Raw genomic sequence first — 19,453 nt, 5'->3', positions numbered from 1 at the left:
TATATATTTATATATATGTACAATGAAAATATTTTTATTTGCTTTATAAAATAATATCTAATTTTTATAATAATAATTTTAAGGGGAACACCTCATATTTATTTTACACTCGAATAAAATATTTGAAATCTTTTTAATATTAAAATATTAGTTATTTTCAAAATTTATGTAAAAGTACAAAAATATAGAAAGATGGACAGAAATAAATTTTCTTAAAAATGTGTATAATATATATATATAAGATATATAATTAGAGTGAAAAAAAAAATGTGTAAACAAATATTTAATTCGTAAACAATAAATATATATACATTTTATATATATAAGGAAAAAAATAATTATGAGTAATAAATTTTATTAGTACAACAAAGCAATTTTGAATTGTCGTAAAAATAAAAAAAAAAATAAAAAAAAAAAAATATATGAAAAATTATGATAATTTTAAAAATATATATATATATATTTATATATATTTATATTTAATTTTTAAAAGAATTTATATAATAAGATTTAAAGATATACATAAATATAACATACATGTATATATATATATATATATATAATATATTTTTTTTTTGTTAGGATAATAAAATGATTTAATCATTTTGAACGTAAACACTATGAGTATATATATTTCTAGATTCATTTTTACATGAATCAACTGCTTTGATTTCTTCTAACATCCATGTACCACCCATAGAACCTTTTGGTAACAAGATTTTGTGATTTATTTGCTTATTTTCTGTACCTGTTGGTAAGGATGCTCTATCAATATCACTTCTGTGTTTTCCACCATGTGGATCTCTTAGATATACAAAAATATAATAGACTCCTGATAAATTATCATGAACATTAAAACTTAGAGATACAATGGTTTCTCCATCATGATATTCATTAGCTGGTTTACTTGAAACCCTTACATTTGATACAACCGGTTTTTGTTTATCTCGTACACCTATAGGATGTAAACGAGCAGAATATTTATCTGAAGAGATATTTACAGTTTCTAGGTTTCCTGCTATATCTTCAATGGAAACTTGTCTTAAGAAATATGTGCTTCCTATGCAATATTTTGGAATAGTAACTGGATTTAAGACTTGAAAACATTTTAAATTTCTTGTATCCATATTTGTATATGATTTACATGAATCCATATTTACTTCTCTAAATCCTCGTGTATTTATATCTCTTATAAAATAATCTGCTTTTAACATTAATGTATTAAATTCAGGTGGATACATTTTATATGTACGACTTTCATATGAGTAGCTTTTATTTTCATGAGCAGCAAAACTAGCATAAGGTCCACCATGTTCTTTTATTAATTCATTTTCTAAAACCATCACATGTAATCTTAATAGAGCATCATTTGTTTCTGTAGCATTATGAGTATAGATAGATATAGAATCTAAAAGTGGAATTGGTTTTTCTACATCTTCATTTTGATTATTAACATATAAATAAAAATGGAAGGATCCTAAACCAACATATCTTTCTATATTATTTTCTCCTGTAAATATCATAGATTCAGCTGTCCATCTACCTCTACTTTCATGTTTATTCATAGTAAATTCTCCATATAATTTATGACTACATGGTGATCTATCTTCTGTATGAAAATATAAATCTCTAAAAGTTTGTTGTTCTGAAAATATTCTTGCATAACCATGTTTAGCACAACCTTCAGAACCATCACTAGATAATAAAGAAATATATATTTTAACTAATTTATCTTCAGTCGGACTTCCTAGAACCTTTGCACGTACTCTTGTAACTTTTCCAGGGAAATAATATACTTCATTACCTAAATTAATAACATCAAATTTGTGGGTACCAGTTGTAATATAAAATCCACCACCAAATAAGTTATCTTGAATCCATTTGAATTTATCAAAAGATCTAGAATTTAATAATTTCGAATTTAAAACATATGTAGCCATAGATTCTGCAAAATCTTCTGCAGGATTTTTATCATGAGCATATGCTGAGACAAATTCTACTTCTAATTTTGTAGCCCATTCACTAGGTGATAAAGGTTCTTTATACCATTGTCCGATTTGAATCCATTTTTCTTTTAATTCTTTTGAAACGGTATTAACCCATATAAAATGTGCCACTTCATGAATAACTAGATGTGATATATCTACATAATTTACAAATGCTGATTCCATAAATTCAATAAATGAATTATTTTGAGATCCAGCAGGAAAAGCTACAGCTGGTGCTGTTGGATATACTGGATGTTTAGTACCATTTTTTCTTCTTAATAAATATGATAAACCTTGTACTTTTTGAAGTCCTTTTGGATATTCATCCCATGAAGTAGCTAATTCGACAAGTTCTTCCAAATTATGATTCCAAGATTGATAATTATTAGATGAATAACCAGACATATTTGTTATCAATTCATAATCATATTGTGGATCTAATAAGGTAACACCATGTTTCTGTTGAAAATACGTAATAAATAAAGAAAAATCTAATGATAAAAGAGCTCTTATTAAAATTTTTTCAACTCTTCTTGAATAGTATCTTCCATTACGACCTCTGTTATGAACAAGCTTTTTAGAATATTCAAAAGCATGTTTAGAAACATGAATTATGGCAGAATAATCACAATTAACTTCTTCACATACTTCCATTTTCATATCAAAAGATCCTAAATCTTCATTAACTAGAATCCACTTTTGATTTTTTCTTTGTTTCGATCTAGCATTTTTATCATGAGCAGACATTTTTACACAATCTGGAAATTCAGAAATAACGGTTAATAATCTTTCGGCATATTCAGAGCTCCATATACCATGTAATACAATTCCATAAAATGTATTTAAAGATGTAGCTGCAGCTGACGAATCTATTTTAAATTCCTCTGATAAACTATTTCCATGAATTAAATCTGCTTCATCACTAAATACTGTATTTATATTTTCTAAAGCTAATGGTGATGATGTTTGTAATACCCAATTATAAATAAATAAGTTATTATTAGTTTCATATGGAATAATTTTTATGATACCACTATATTCAGAATTTATAAATTTACATTTTTCACAAGGTACTTTAATTTTTATAGCACTAGGTGTCATATAAGTACTTCCATAAGTACGTAAATAATATTTACCTTCACCAACAGTAAAACTAAAACGTGAATTTGTGTAATCTAAATGTACTATTTGTAAATAATCAAAATAATTAGAATATTGAGAACCTAAAGCAACCGATATCGGATGTCCTATTTTCATACCATCAACTATACCTGTAATTTCATAAGAACCTGAATCATTAGATGTATGTTTCTCTCTATCGTGCATCATATTATTACTAGATACAAACGTTTCCATAAAATTTATTTGTCTATAAATATCCTTTCTCTCTATCACATTTTCTACTTCGGGTAATACACTATGTGTATTTATATCTCTATCATTATCTAACACATTTACATATTTTATATTATTTGATGTGTTCCCAGATTTTATGTTATATCCTATAGTTTTATTAAAAACCAACACCACCAGAAAAGACAGCAAAGCAACAAAGCCTTCCATATAAAATGAATAATTTAAAATAAAATATATGTTCCTACAATTTATAAGTAAAATAAATAAATAAATAAATAAATATATATATATATGTATATATGTAAATTTATATGTTTTTAAAAGAAAAAAAAAAAAATTACATAAACATATATTATATTATATTATAAGTAAAAAAAGAAAAAAATTATAGGTGCTTTTTATCCCTATATATATATGTATATATTAATATATTTATGATCTTTTAGTCTGCATGCTTTTCCTTTATAAAATAAAAAGAATATACATTTTTATACAAAATTAATATATATATATATAAAAAAAAAAAAAATTACAAATATGTTCCTTCGACATACAAGATGTAAAAAAAAGAAAAAGAAAAAAATGTAGAACAATATTCAACTTATACTTACATTTATATCAAAATAGATATATGAAAATAATAAAAAAAAAAAATATTTATTTTTTTTTAAATTAGAGAAATATAAATAAGAAACAAAATTTTTTTACAAAAATTAAAAAAAGGAAAAATAAATAAATAAATATATATATATATATATATATATTTTTTTTTTTTTTTATGAGCGTATAAATATATATGATAATACATAAACACATTCATTTATCTTATATTTATGATATTTTATTTCATATTTATTTACATATATTATATTATATAATATATTTTTTTTTTATTATTAGAGGGATTTATTTTTTATTATAGGAATATTACATGAAAAATGTTTTTGTAAACATGATTAAAAAGAAAAAAAAAAAATGTCTTGGCTACCTATAACTTTAATCCATGTTCCTTCCCCTCTTCAAATTTTTCCATTCAAACATCAGGAAAAAAAAAACAAAAAAAAAAAATTAGGAAACATGCATGTAACGATAAATATAACAATCGGATGAAGGATGATTATTAAGAATCAAGCTCAATAAAAAAAAAAAAAAAAAAAATTAATTAAAATAAAATAAAATAAGAATATAATATTTATTAAAATATGAATCCATTTAATTATAAATTTATAACCATGTTATATTTATAACATATTAAAAGGATGCATCTTTTTGATCTTTATAGAGATACACGGAGAGTTGCTTATAAATTATTTTCATATATTTTTTTATATCCTGATCATATTATAAAATACACATAGTTAAAAAAAAAGAACATTTAAAAAAATATATACACACATATATATATATATATATATATATATATAAATGTATAATTTATATAATTGTAACTATTTTCTTTATCATTTTCTTTTTTTTTTAAGGAGTGCTTAAAAATATAATTAATATTTTTTAATATTTAATAAGAATTATAAAAATTTTATTTATTTATTTATTTATTTTTTTTTTTATTAACATTTGGACAACAACAATAAGGGAAAAAAAAAAAAAAAAAAATATAATCATTTTACACATTATCCTCACATGTGTATATTTTTTTTTTTTTTCTTATTCTCTCACATTTTATATTATATCAACGTGGATATTGAACATGTATAATTTTACACATATATGGATAATCTCTTAAGTATTTTGGGGGACAAAAAAAAAAAAAAAAAATGAAGTTCTATATTGAAATATTTTTATATATATCTTAAAAGATATATGTCCCTTTATAAATTATATGAATAGGTTCTTAATATATTTTTTTTAAAAAGGACCACAAAAAAAAAAAAAAAAAAAAAAAAAAAAAAAATATATATATATATATATATATATATATATATATATATATATATTATATATATATATTCCTATGGAAAAATTATAATCTTATAAGTTACCTTTTCTTCTACTTATAAAAGTGTAATTTAAATTAGTACTCATTCTATTCTTTCACATATATAATTAAATAGGTAAATATATATACATATATATTTTTTCATATATATACTGTCTAAGTTAATAAAATACAATTTCTTTCGGTGTGCTTATATGGCTCACTTAAGTATATATATATATATATATATATATATATATATATATATATATTATATATATGAGGAGAATACATATTAAACTATCTCCTTTCAAATAAAAATATATTACGTAAGGATAATTATAATATGTTTAAATATATTGAATATATTATAATTTTATAAGTTATAATAAAAAAGAAAAAAAAAGGAAAATATTAATACGTGCAATAAATATATAATATATTCATATTGTCGAGAAAAAAAAAAAAAAAAATTAATACACATATATTATATATATATTATATATATATATATATATTTTTTTTTTTTTTTTTTTTTTTTTTTTTTTTAATAACATATGAATATAAGAAAAAAAAAAAAAGAAAAGAAAAGAAAAGCCAAAGAGAAAAAGTACAATTGGCTATAGCCAAAAAAAAAAAATAAATAAATAAATAAATAAATAAATAAACATATATGTAAATAATATATATAATATATATATGTGCATCATTTTAATGTATTTTTGAAATGTAAAAGGAGGATCATTATAAATATATACATATATATACATATATATTTTAGATATTTAATATATATGTATGTATATACTTGTACATATTCATATTAGTATTTGCATTTGTTCATATTACTATAATATATAAATATATAAATATATACACAATCATATAATATCTTATATTAATATATACATATTAATATATTCAGATAAATAATATATCAGTTATTTTTTTTTTTTCGTTTATCGTTATCTAATAAATGGGAATCAAAGGATTGACTAAATTCATCGCGGATGCCGCTCCGAATGCAATAAAAGAGATAAAAATAGAAAGTTTGATGGGACGGATTATTGCCATCGATGCTTCTATGTCCTTATATCAATTTATCATAGCTATTAGAGATTCTGAACAATATGGTAATTTAACAAATGAGTCAGGAGAAACGACTTCACATATTTCTGGGTTAATGTCTAGGAGTATACGTTTAATGGAAAATGGACTGAAACCCATTTATGTTTTTGATGGCGCGCCCCCTGAATTAAAAGGTTCCGAATTAGAAAAAAGAGGAGAGAAAAGACAGAAAGCTGAAGAGTTATTAAAAAAAGCAAAAGAAGAAGGTAATTTAGAAGAAATAAAAAAGCAGAGTGGTCGAACAGTACGTGTCACAAGAAAACAAAATGAAGAAGCAAAGAAATTATTAACTTTGATGGGAATACCTATTATAGAAGCTCCGTGTGAAGCTGAATCGCAGTGTGCTTTTTTAACAAAATATAATTTAGCTCATGCAACAGCTACCGAAGATGCTGATGCTTTAGTTTTTGGTACAAAAATATTAATAAGAAATTTAAATGCAAATGCAACATCCAATCAAAATAAAAATAAAAATAATAGTAAGAGAGGTTATATATTAACCGAAATAAATTTAGAACAAGTTTTAAAAGGTTTAAATTTAACTATGGATGAATTTATTGATTTCTGTATATTATGTGGTTGTGATTATTGTGATACCATAAAAGGTATTGGATCAAAAACAGCTTATAATCTTATAAAAGAATATAATTGTATTGAAAAAATTATAGAAAATATTGATCAAAATAAATATCAAGTTCCATCCAATTTTAGATTTCAAGAAGCTAGAAAATCATTTATAAATCCAAACGTCTTACCAAAAGAAGATATTAAAATTGATTGGAACGAACCACAAATCGAAGAATTAAAACATTTCCTAATTAAAGATTATAATTTTAATGAACTCAGAGTTACCAATTATATTAATAGATTATTAAAAGCTAGAAAAGTTACAACACAGAGGAGATTAGATAATTTCTTTACTGCATGTACAAAGAAAAGTACTAAATTAATAGTTGAGGAAACCAAGAAGGAACAAACTCTCCCTGCACGTAAGGGGAAAAAGAGACCTACCGCCGGTGATAAAAATAAGCAAAAGGCTGTCAAGAGAAAAATCGAACAAGCTAATGCAAATGGGCATCATAAAATGAAGGAGGAAAATAAAAGTGTGGATAACGAAAAAAATGAGGATGGCATAAAAAGTGTGGATAACGAAAAAAATGAGGATGGCATAAAAAGTGTGGATGACGAAAAAAATTTGGATGATGAAAAAAATCTGGATGATGAAAAAAACAAAGATGATGAAAAAAACAAAGATGATGAAAAAAACAAAGATGATGAAAAAAACAAAGATGATGAAAAAAACAAAGATGATGAAAAAAAAAGTTTGGATAATTTCTCTTCAAACCTTTTTGACAGTGATAAAGAATCCGAATCAGGTAATATTATAAAAAATGAAAAACAAAATATGGATGATGAAAAAATAAATGATAATCTACCATCCTTATTTGGTGACCATTCACGAATTCGTCACACCGAAAATAAGGACAACATAAGTGATATTAATAATAATAATAATAATAATAATAGTAGTAGTAATAATAATAATATTAGTAATAACCATTTTAATAGTGTAAGTAGTAATAGCACATTTAATAGTAGCACTAAATTAAAAAGCGAGGACACCCTTAAGAGTAATTCACCTCTAAAGGAAGATTCGCCAAATAGTTATAATAATATTAAAAATAATAACCATACAATTAATATTAACAGTCAAATTAATAATCATAAAGAACCTATATCTAATAATAACTTAAATAATATAAATAACTCTACCGAAATTAAAAAAAAAAATACTTTATTTTTATTACCTTTTTGTCCAAAGGATGTTACTAATGTAAAGAAAAAGAAATATACTCAAAGATGCTGAAAAGATATAGTATAGAAAGATAACCATAAGAAGATTGTACATAATAAAAGTATTCTATATATAATTATATGATATATATATATATATATATATATATAATATCATTTTGTTTTATTTTTTAATATATTATTTATTTATTTTTTTTAAACCGCTTTTATTTTTCCCCTTTTTTATATCCATTAGGCAATTTATTACACGAAATTTTTTTTTTTTTTTTTTTTTTTTTTTTTAAATATTATAAATTATAATTTATATTTTTTTTAATAAACGTGTCAGTAAATAAATATCGGATGTATAAAGTTACATAAGGAAAAATTAAAACTTCATATTTTTTTCGCATTTTTTAAATATATATATATATATATATATATATTTATATTTATATGTAAGGAAAAAAATATATACACAAATTATAAAATTATAAATATGTGTATGATTTATTTTATATGCTTAGGTTCCCCCTGCAAAAAAAAAAAAAAAAAATAGTTATATATTCACCTTGAATAAAATTTTGATTTTTATAAAATGTTTTAATAATATGGATGATATATAATATCCTTTATGAATCTACAAAAAAAAAAAAAAAAATATATAGTATATATATATATATATATATATATATATAAACTTATATTAAGATATATTCTTATATTTAATGGTCACACGTTTGAATATAAAACATGTGATATATATATAATATATATATATTTATTTATTTATGTGTATATTTAATTTTTATTTTTTTTTTTTTTAATCCTTATAATTTTAAATGAGCTTATTAAATAGAAAAGAAACCTCTTTAATGTTAAATTTTTTTTTTAAAAATGTGAGAAATATACATTCCTTTAAACAAAAATATGATACAGTATTAAATAAAAAGGTAATAAAATGGAGAAGTCAGAAAAAGGGTTTATTTAATAAGGTGTGTCAAAAAAAGAGTTTTACAAGTTTAGAGTGTGAACAAATAAATAATAAAAATGAAAAAGAGGAAGAAGACAAAAAATTTAATGGTGACAATAATATTAGTGATAATGAGATATATAATGAGGATGAAGAAGATGATAAATATATAAAATCCTTTTATGAAATATATGATAATAATAAAGATACTTACGATTGCCCTAAAGAGTTGATGAGGTTTATTATAAAAGAACATATGAATGTAAAGATAAAAATAAAATGTTCTAGTCCTCGAAATATGAAAAAATCAGATGTAAGAAATATTATTAATAATATGTTTGAAAAAAGTAATATAAATGAACAGAATAATATAAACAAAGCAGATATACATAATGGTAAAAATGAAATTCATAATAATCCAGATGAAAAAAATTATGATATATATTATTTATCATCAACTTTTAAAAATTATAATTACCCTGAAAGAAATGTTTTATGGCCTAATCCGTTGGTATATAATCATCGTTTGCAACCTTTTATTTTGAAGAAAGGAAAAGAACAAAATGTAAATGATATGAATAATAAGAAGAATACAAATAATTTAAATGACAATTTTGAAAGAGATAAAGAAAATATAGAGAGAAATAAAAAGAGATTAGAAAATTTATGGTCTTATAGTTCCAGCTATGGTATTGATTGGAATACACTAGATGAATTATTTTTAAATTATAAAACAAAAAAAAATGAACATCAAAATGAATGGGAAAAATATAAAAGTAATATTATGATGTATGCTTCTAAAGTATGTAAAAGAAAATTAATAAATAGTAGAAAGAAATTATTAAACGAATTAAATATTGATTATTCAAATAATATATATGCTAACTATGATGATCGTAGTATCAAAAATGAACAAATAAATTTGGATGAAGATAATACTGAGTATAATTTGTTATTACCTCGATCGATTTTTAGAAAATGGACACGCACGTAAGTTATTAAACCATAAAGGAAATATATATATATATATATATGTATATGTATTTATATATATGTATATGTATATATATATATATATGTATATGCATTTATATATATATATTTTTTTTATTTTTGAAGATTATATTATTATTGGAAAGATAAATATATGCATTATTATCATAATACCCTTTGTGATTACTTAAAAGGTGAAATTGTAGACCTACAACTTTTACGAGAACACAATGAAAGAAATTTAAACTTATCAAATAAAAAAATGATGAACAAGCATACTTATAATTTAAAACCAGTAACTGGATCTAATTTATATATTACAAGATATATAAAAAGGAAAAACAACGTAATAATAAATAAAAAGAACAAATATATATGTTTATGTATATTCTTATTTCTTCTCATTCTGAAGAATTGAAGTTGTACAAATATTTTTATATGTATATATGTATATATATATATTTTTTTTTTTTTACAGAATGAAGAAAATGATGATACATTTGACTTAACGGGAGTCGGCGAAAATATATACAATACAGTTAAAAGAGAATAATGATAAAAAATAATTAAGCTGAGATTTTTTTTTTTTTTTTTTTTTGGAGTATTACATAAGTAGGATTATGCACATAATATAATATATATATATTATATATTATGCATCTATTATATAAATATAACAGCATGAAGTAAAGTACTAGTTTTATTTATTTATTTATTTATTGACTTATTTATTTTTTTGTCACATATATATATATTTATATATATATATATATATATATATATTTTTTTTTTTTTTTTATTTAATTTTTGTTAAAATCCTAATAATCCTTAAATTTTAAAATGCATATCAATAAAAATACAAAAAAAGAAGAAATTAATTTTATTATTTAATAAAATAAAGATTATATTGAAATTAATTCGGCATTTCAAATATATATCTCATCTATTTTTTTTAACGTAAAAAATTATGTGTCCTTATATATTATATATATATATATATAATATTATTTATATATATATTACGAATGTAATTTTTTAAAATGAAGCGGAAATTTTTTTTTGATAAAATAATAATTGTATTATTTAACGAACCGTTATTCTTTTAAAAAAATATAGAGATAAAAAAAAAAAAAAATACGTATAATATTTATTATTTATTATTTTTTTTAATGTGGAAATTAAAGAAAATTTTTTGAAGTTTGTAAATATTATATAATATATATATATATATATTTATATATATATATATAAAATCATTTTGTTATTTATTTATATTCTTGCTTTTTTTTTTTTTTTTTTTTTTTTTCTCAATGTATTTGGCTTCCCCTAATTGGATAGCCAGAAAAATTGATAAGGATATTATATTTTATAAAATAAAATAAAAAAAAATATATATATATATATATAATATATATATCAATGGATAATCACAAATATATAGGTTATAATTTTATGTATTATAGGAGATAATAAATATATATTTATATAATGATTTTACTGCATTTTATTTTTTCCTAGTGATTTTATTATAGAAGTTGATATTGTGCAATACAAAAATATATATATATATAATAACTGCACGAATAATTTAATGATTATATAATTATTTTATACATTAGTAATGATATGTATTTACAACGATAATATATATATATATATATATATATATATATATATATGATAGATTAAAAATAAAATTATGTAAAATAAAATATTTTTGCCTTATGATATTTTATTTTTTATATAGACAAGTCAAAATCAGGGGATTGGATTTGCACAGATGAAAAGTAAAATTTGTAAATATATATATCTTTACATTTTAATTATATATAAGGAAAAATAAAATATACATATAAATATATATACGTATATATATATATATATATATATATATAATAAATTTATGTTGTTATATCTATTAAAATATTTAATCTTAATTAATTTGGAAGCTGTCGAAATGTTAATTTTTCCAAGAGGACACACTGTAATCGATGTAACCGAGTGAGACCCAAGAGTATAGGTGAGTACACATTTTATAATATATATATATATATATATATATATATATATATATATATGTATATATATAACTATAAAGGAAAAATACACATACATATATACATATATATATATGTTTATTTCATTTTTAGGAAAAAATACCAAAAACATTTTTTTCAAATCAAATGACTGGAAATGTGACGACTGTGGTAATATTAACTGGGCCAAGAGAGAAAAATGTAATATATGTAGTAAAAGTAGATATACCAAAATATTAAATGAACATAAAAATAATAAAGAAATAAGAACAGGAAAAGGTGGAGGACATTATGATATTCAGCACAATAATGAGAAGCGAGTTCACGATTCAGAAGATGAGGAATATGACGAATTTGGACGAAAAAAAAAAAAAAAAATCAAAACAGGTAATATATATATATATATATATATATATATATATATATATATATATTTATTTATATGATCAATACTTTTTATGTGTTTTGTTTTTATATGTGATTATCATCTTTTAGAGGATTATGAAAAAAAGGAAAAACGATATTCAGAAGATAGTCGTATAAATAATCATAAAGATATATCATATAAACATAATAACAATTATAAAAATAAAAATTCAGATAGATCCAGGTCCAGAAGTGTTTCTTCAGATATTAAAAGGAAGGAACATATTCCCGATCGTGGGATTGAAATAAAAAAGTATGATAGGTCAAGTAAATACGATGACAAATATGATAGGTCAAGTAAATACGATGACAAATATGATAGGTCAAGTAAATACGATGGAAAATATGATAGGTCAAGTAAATACGATGACAAATATGATAGATCAAATAAGTATGATGATAAATATGATAGGTCAAATAAGTATGATGATAAATATGATAGATCAAATAAGTATGATGATAAATATGATAGGTCAAGTAAATACGATGACAAATATGATAGGTCAAATAAGTATGATGATAAATATGATAGATCAAATAAGTATGATGATAAATATGATAGGTCAAATAAGTATGATGATAAATATGATAGACCTAATAAATACGATGATAAATATGATAGATCTAATAAATACGATGATAAATATGATAATTCAAATAAATATTATGATAAACCTAATAAGCATGGAAAGGATTAAGAAAAATTAATTCTCAAAAGGGATATATAAAATATACATATCAAAACGTATATATGTATATATATATATATATTATTAATTTTGTTTGTTATATATTTTTTTATTATAATGTATATTATGTAATAAAAAAAAAAAAAAAAAAAAAAATATACTAAGATATTATATTTTTAAAAGATATCAATATATCAATATATATATATATATATATATATATTTATTTATTTATTTATTTATTTTTTTTATTTTATATTTTTATGGTTATGCCCCCAGAGACATGCCCCTAAGTATCATTCAGTCTTGCATAATTTTTTTGAATTCATTTGAAGTTATATTTAAAATTTTGTTATTTTGTAAAAGGTTGATTTGCTTTTTTAGTATGACTATTAGATCTAATTGTTTTTTGAAAACATAAATTAGTTCTTTATTTTCTTTATTTAATTTGTTTACATATTCTTTTTGTAGATTTTTATCAGATGAGACATTTTTATCCATAGTCGAACTATTTTGTAATAACATTTCTCCTTTATTTTTTAGAACAATTTTATAATTTTCAATTTCGTTGATATATTCATTAATTTGTTCTTCTTTTTTTTTTAATAAAGAATTATTTTCTTCAATAATTTTTTTTAATTTTAATTTTTCTTCATTCATATCTTGAATTTTTAATTCCTTTTCATTATCTCTATCTAATAACATTTTGTTTTCATTTTCTAAAATATTATATTTATCATTAAGTAAATTATACATTTCATTAGATTCCTTTAGTTTCCTTTCTAATATTTCCATTTCTTTAGATAAATATAATTTCTCGTTTATTAATTCTTTGTTTATTTCTTTTATTTTATTATTATCATTTAATAATTCTGTATTTCTTTGTTTCATTTCATTATTCTCAATAATTTTATTATCCAGAGAAAATTGTATATGTTTTCTATCTTCTTTTATTGATTTTATTTCTTCATTTAAGCCTTTTACAGAAGTATTATTCATATGATAATCTTTTATTTTTTTCTTATCATCCTTTAAATCCATTACATTATCATGACTTTTATTTTCTATATCTTCTAAAATCTCTGTATGATTTTGTCCCTCTATTAAATGAGTTTTCTTCTTTTCGAAAACTGAAAGGTTCATATTGGGTTTATTCCCTTTATTACCAAAAAACAAATTTTCATCAGAATTATATATTTCACTGTAATTATATTTTTCAGCATATACATTTTTATCATCAGGTACATTTTTTTTATTTTTCCCACTAACATTTATTTTTCGAACAATTATTTTTTTTTTCTTCTTTTGAGTTAATTCTTTATTATTTCCTTCGGTGGGTGTGTCCATAATAAGTTCATTTTTTTTCTGTATAATTGAATTTAATATCTCATCATCCGAATCTTGTGTCTTCCCATATTTATTAATTACATCACAAGATATATCATTCGTCGATTGATTATTATTTAAATTATCGTTTAATATTTTATTTGTCTCATCTTTTTTATTTTTTACTCTTGTTCGTATTACCCTTTTTATAACTTTTCGTACTACAGGCCTATTACTATTATTTATATTATCATTATTATTTATGTTATCATTATTATTTATATTATCGTTATTATTTATATTATCATTATTATTTATATTTTCATTATTATTTATATTTTCATTATTATTTATATTATCATTATTATTTATATTATCATTATTATTTATACTATCATTATTATTTATATTTTCATTATTATTTATATTATCATTGTTATTTATACTATCTATTTTATTATTCTCGTTTTTATTAATATTATTACAATCATTATAATTCTGCTCAGATAGTTCTTCATTATTCATATTATTTTTTTGTGTAAATTTTCTTACAATTATACTTCTTTTTCCTTCTTCATTTATATTTACCGATGTTGTCATATTTTCCCTTTTATCATTTGTCTCCTCAGGTTTCTTCACAATTTTTTTTTTTCTCATTATTTTATCTCCTTCATTAAATACAGATTCATTCATTGTAACTCTTTCTAGTTTATTATCTTCGCTTTTTTTTTTAATCGTGCTTATACTGTTAAGCTTCTTCACACTGTTTGTCTCATTTTTCTTCTCTACATTTTTACTTTCGTATTTTATAAAAGTATTACTCTTCAATTTATTATTCGACATATTCAAGAAATGGGTAAATTTTTTTTTTTTTTGGAATAATTCCTTTACAAAGGGGATATTATAATAAAAAATATGAGCATACACATAATATATATTTAATTATTTAAATATATAATATATGTGTGTATTTAATTATAAATAAATAAATAAATATATATATATATATATATATATATAATTATATTTTTAAATTTCCAAGGAATACAAAAAAAAATTATTTTCAAAATTCCGCAAAAAATTAAAAAAAGTTTTATCAAGTGTGTATGGAGAAAAAAAAAAAAAAAAAATTTAAATAAAAACAAATATATAAGCTACGGTATATAATTATATGATGAAACGAGTTTAAAATTAAAAATGTAAAAAAGATAAACTTATTGAAATAAATAAATAAATATATATATATATATATATATATATGTATTTATTTATAATGAATTATGCATAATTAAAAAAAAAAAAAAACATAAAAATTAAAACAAAATAGGTATCATAACAAATGGACAAAATTTTTAAATGACATAAAAAAAAGGAAAAAATAAATAAGTATATAATTATAAAATAAACAAAAAAATCAAATAATAAAATAAAATAAAATAAATCAATAATAAATATACTATAGACACATAAATGCATTATTATAATACACGAATAATATTTCTATTTTGTAGAAAATTTTATAAGTAACATTTTCCACATTAATATATAAAAAAAAGTGTCTACCATGAAATATATATATATATATATATATAATCATACATAATATTTAAATATTTTATTCGTCATCCTCACTATTATCAGACGAATAAGAATAATACATTTTTAATATATTTCTTTTTTTTCTCAAAAGGGCTAGTTTTTTATTTTTCAACATATTTTCTTCATGTGTTATACTATTATGAAAATTACTCACATCTTCTTCTAACATATTATAATCTACTTCTTTATTCATACCATATATTATTTTATATCTTTCAATTATATTTTCTAACATTTTGTTCTCTTCTATTTTTAATTCTTTTAGTATAATATGTAATTCATTTATATAATTACTATTAGGTATTTCACCATTCATAATATCATCCTCCTCTTTATTTATTACATCATCATTTTTTTTTATTTCATAGCTTGTATTAGTCAATGCATTGTCATCACTTTGATTCATACTTTGTTCGTTATTTTCCATATACTCCTTTAAATCCTTGTTTTTATCATTTTGGATAGCTTCTTCTTTATTTTTATCATTTTGGATAGCTTCTTCTTTATTTTTATCATTTTGAATAGATTCTTCTTTATTTTTATCATTTTGAATAGAATCTTCTTTATTTTTATTATTTTCGCTAGTTTTATTTTCATTTATGTCATTTTCGCTAGTTTTATTTTCATTTATGTCATTTTCGCTAGTTTTATTTTCATTTATGTCATTTTCGCTAGTTTTATTTTCATTTATGTCATTTTCGCTAGTTTTATTTTCATCTTTGTCATTTTCGCTAGTTTCCGCTTCGCTATTTTCCATTTGTTCAGTTTCTTTATCACTATTATCCGTTTGGCTAGTTCCCTCTTCATTATAGGATTTCTCTTCATCTTTGAGTTCTTGAATAATTTCGTTCATGTTCAAATTTATAATGTCATCTTTATAATTATCTGATTCATCTGAAAAAATAAAAATATCGTCTATAGGTTTCTCTTCGTTTGCATTATTTATATCATGTACATTATTTTGTATACTTTCATTATTTATGTTTTCTTGAATTATTTGATGTTTTTCTTTCTTTTCATCTTGTTCAATCCTTTGTTCTTGTAGCTTTTGATCATATTTTATGTTTTGTGATATTTTTACAAAACATATTTCACTTTTTAATAATTTATTTTCCAACGCATATAACTTTCTCTTGAGTTTTTCTTTTTTATCTTTTAACATAATATGTTTTGTCTTTAATTCATTCATATCCTGTTTGAAATTTTCTAACAATTTTAAATTATTATTTTCTGATAATAGCAATTCATCAAATTCGTTAATTGTATTTTTGACTTCGTTTAGCATTTTACTTTTAAGTAATATTTTTTTTTTATTTTTTAGGTTTTCTTTTTTTATATTTATATTATCAACTTCGCAATTGAGTTGGTTTATATCTATCACAAGTTTTTTTTTTTTCTCTTTTATGTTATTAATATTTTTCGCCATATCAAATAATTCTTTTTTCAAAAAAAATATTTTCTTTAAACATTTAGCATTTTGTGCATTATAATTGTTATTAACATTATTAGTTTTATTATTATTATTATTATTATTATTATTCATAAATAACTTATCATTTTGTGTTATCTTAATAAGCTCTTTGTTATTATTATTGCTTATGTTTTGATTATTCTCATTATTATGATATACTTGTTGCACATCTTCTGTACTTGGGTAGATCATAGTATGTGCTTTATTCTTACATACAAGTATCAAATTATTCTTCAGTTTGTTTAAAAAAACTTGAGTTGAATTTTTATTTTCATTACAATTTTGATATATAGTTTTCAAATTGTTTAATTGTTTATCTATGTTTTCCTTAATACATGTGATTTCTTGTTTTTCTTTATTTAATATATCAAATGAGTTTTGTATTAATTGAAAGGATGTATTTATATCGGATTGTTTATCTATAAGTTCATTTAGTTGTTTGGTTTGTTCTATTTGTAATTTATTTTTTTTAATTTGTGCTTGTTTTTTTTCATTTTTTTTTTGTTCAATTTTTTGTTCTAATTCTTTAATATGTTTATCGATAGAAATAATTTCTTCATCAATTTGTTGTATTTGAGTTTCATATTTCATATTTGTGTCTTTTATATTATCATTTATATTTCTCATTTGTTCTTGTAATTCTTCCTTTTGTTTTATGAAATTTTCTTCTTCTTGTACAACATTTTTCTCTCTATTACAAACATCATCTTGATCATTTTGTATATGTTTTTTTTTATTTTCAAAAAAGTCTATTTTGTATTTTTTTTCATATCTTCTGTTTTCATATATGTTACGTATAATAATTTTCAAAAGACAAATTACATAATGTGTTAAAATATTATTATTTTGATGAATAATTTTTTTTTTTTCAAACAACTGATTTATATGTTCTTCCAGTTGTTCTAATAAGAAATTATATTTAAATATTTTATTTTGTATTATATCAGCAATATCTAATTTTTCATGAATTATACATATTTTTTCTTCATCTTTATATCTTTTTCTATCCTTTCTTATGTTATTTACATAACATATTAATTTATATATAATTTCATCACAATTATATTCTGTTTTTAAATTAGACAACCTTATATAAATATATGAATGATATATAAAAAAAGAAAGAATGATTAACATTTTTTTACTTAATTTATTTTCGTATAATTTTTCTAACATGTCATTTTTTAATTTTAGATTGTCTCCATTATGAAAAAGTATTTTTTGAAAATTTTTTAAAAAATTATGTAATTTATCTAATTCATCATCAAAAGGTGTATTACAGTAATAATCAATATTATGATCATTTTTTATATTATATTCATTTATTAAAGGACCTTGTTCTATTTTCGACCTGACTTGTTCAGGTTCCGTAGATGATAAGAGCACATGGCTAGTTAACAAGTTATTATTATGTTCATTGTATAAAATATTTGTATCATGTATAATAGAGTTATTATTACTATTATTATTATTATTATTAATGGAACTTATTGGTTTTATTAATTCATTAAATTCATCATAATTACTAATATTTGTATCAGTTACATATTTATGATCATTATGAACAGAATTATTTTTATAAAATATGGAGTTTTCATTTTGAATTGAACTTTCCTTATTAACATTATTATTACATATGTATATATTTGAATTATTTACACATGACAATGTATTATTATTATTAATATTATTTTTTATATTATTATTCATATGATTTAAATATTTTTTAATTTTTTTC

At 20.3% G+C, this 19,453-nt stretch overlaps 6 protein-coding genes across 6 annotated transcripts in view; 3 read left to right on the top strand and 3 right to left on the bottom strand.

Moving 5' to 3' along the window:
• Positions 1–596: 596 nt before the first annotated feature.
• Positions 597–3,551, bottom strand: PF3D7_0408600 (sporozoite invasion-associated protein 1; the record flags this gene model as incomplete). The annotated part of the gene is made up of 1 exon (XM_001351364.1): positions 597–3,551. One exon carries the CDS (start codon positions 3,549–3,551, stop codon positions 597–599), a length of 2,955 nt encoding a protein of 984 aa, XP_001351400.1.
• A 2,705-nt stretch (positions 3,552–6,256) lies between these two features.
• On the top strand, positions 6,257–8,275 carry PF3D7_0408500 (flap endonuclease 1; the record flags this gene model as incomplete). Its single annotated transcript, XM_001351363.1, has 1 exon — positions 6,257–8,275. The coding sequence occupies one exon, from the start codon at positions 6,257–6,259 to the stop codon at positions 8,273–8,275; it is 2,019 nt and encodes a 672-aa protein (XP_001351399.1).
• A 769-nt stretch (positions 8,276–9,044) lies between these two features.
• On the top strand, positions 9,045–10,721 carry PF3D7_0408400 (conserved protein, unknown function; the record flags this gene model as incomplete). Its single annotated transcript, XM_002808601.1, has 3 exons — positions 9,045–10,165; positions 10,295–10,514; positions 10,647–10,721. 3 exons carry the CDS (start codon positions 9,045–9,047, stop codon positions 10,719–10,721), a joined length of 1,416 nt encoding a protein of 471 aa, XP_002808647.1.
• An 866-nt stretch (positions 10,722–11,587) lies between these two features.
• Positions 11,588–13,328, top strand: PF3D7_0408300 (zinc finger Ran-binding domain-containing protein 2, putative; the record flags this gene model as incomplete). Its single annotated transcript, XM_001351361.1, has 5 exons — positions 11,588–11,609; positions 11,916–11,955; positions 12,118–12,188; positions 12,319–12,591; positions 12,700–13,328. The coding sequence occupies 5 exons, from the start codon at positions 11,588–11,590 to the stop codon at positions 13,326–13,328; spliced, it is 1,035 nt and encodes a 344-aa protein (XP_001351397.1).
• A 291-nt stretch (positions 13,329–13,619) lies between these two features.
• On the bottom strand, positions 13,620–15,488 carry PF3D7_0408200 (conserved Plasmodium protein, unknown function; the record flags this gene model as incomplete). The annotated part of the gene is made up of 1 exon (XM_001351360.2): positions 13,620–15,488. One exon carries the CDS (start codon positions 15,486–15,488, stop codon positions 13,620–13,622), a length of 1,869 nt encoding a protein of 622 aa, XP_001351396.1.
• Positions 15,489–16,260: 772 nt separating this feature from the next.
• The window catches only part of PF3D7_0408100 (conserved Plasmodium protein, unknown function), a gene marked incomplete at both ends in the record, with an annotated part of 3,366 nt that continues 173 nt past the window's right edge, over positions 16,261–19,453 (bottom strand). The window contains one exon of the mRNA XM_001351359.2: positions 16,261–19,453. This exon is cut by the window's right edge and continues 173 nt beyond it. Within this exon, the coding sequence (XP_001351395.2) occupies positions 16,261–19,453 (3,193 nt within the window).

The sequence above is a fragment of the Plasmodium falciparum genome (assembly GCF_000002765.6).
Source record: "Plasmodium falciparum 3D7 genome assembly, chromosome: 4".
NCBI classification, from domain to species: Eukaryota; Apicomplexa; class Aconoidasida; order Haemosporida; family Plasmodiidae; genus Plasmodium; species Plasmodium falciparum.
This window is presented reverse-complemented; position numbering and strand designations above follow the sequence as displayed.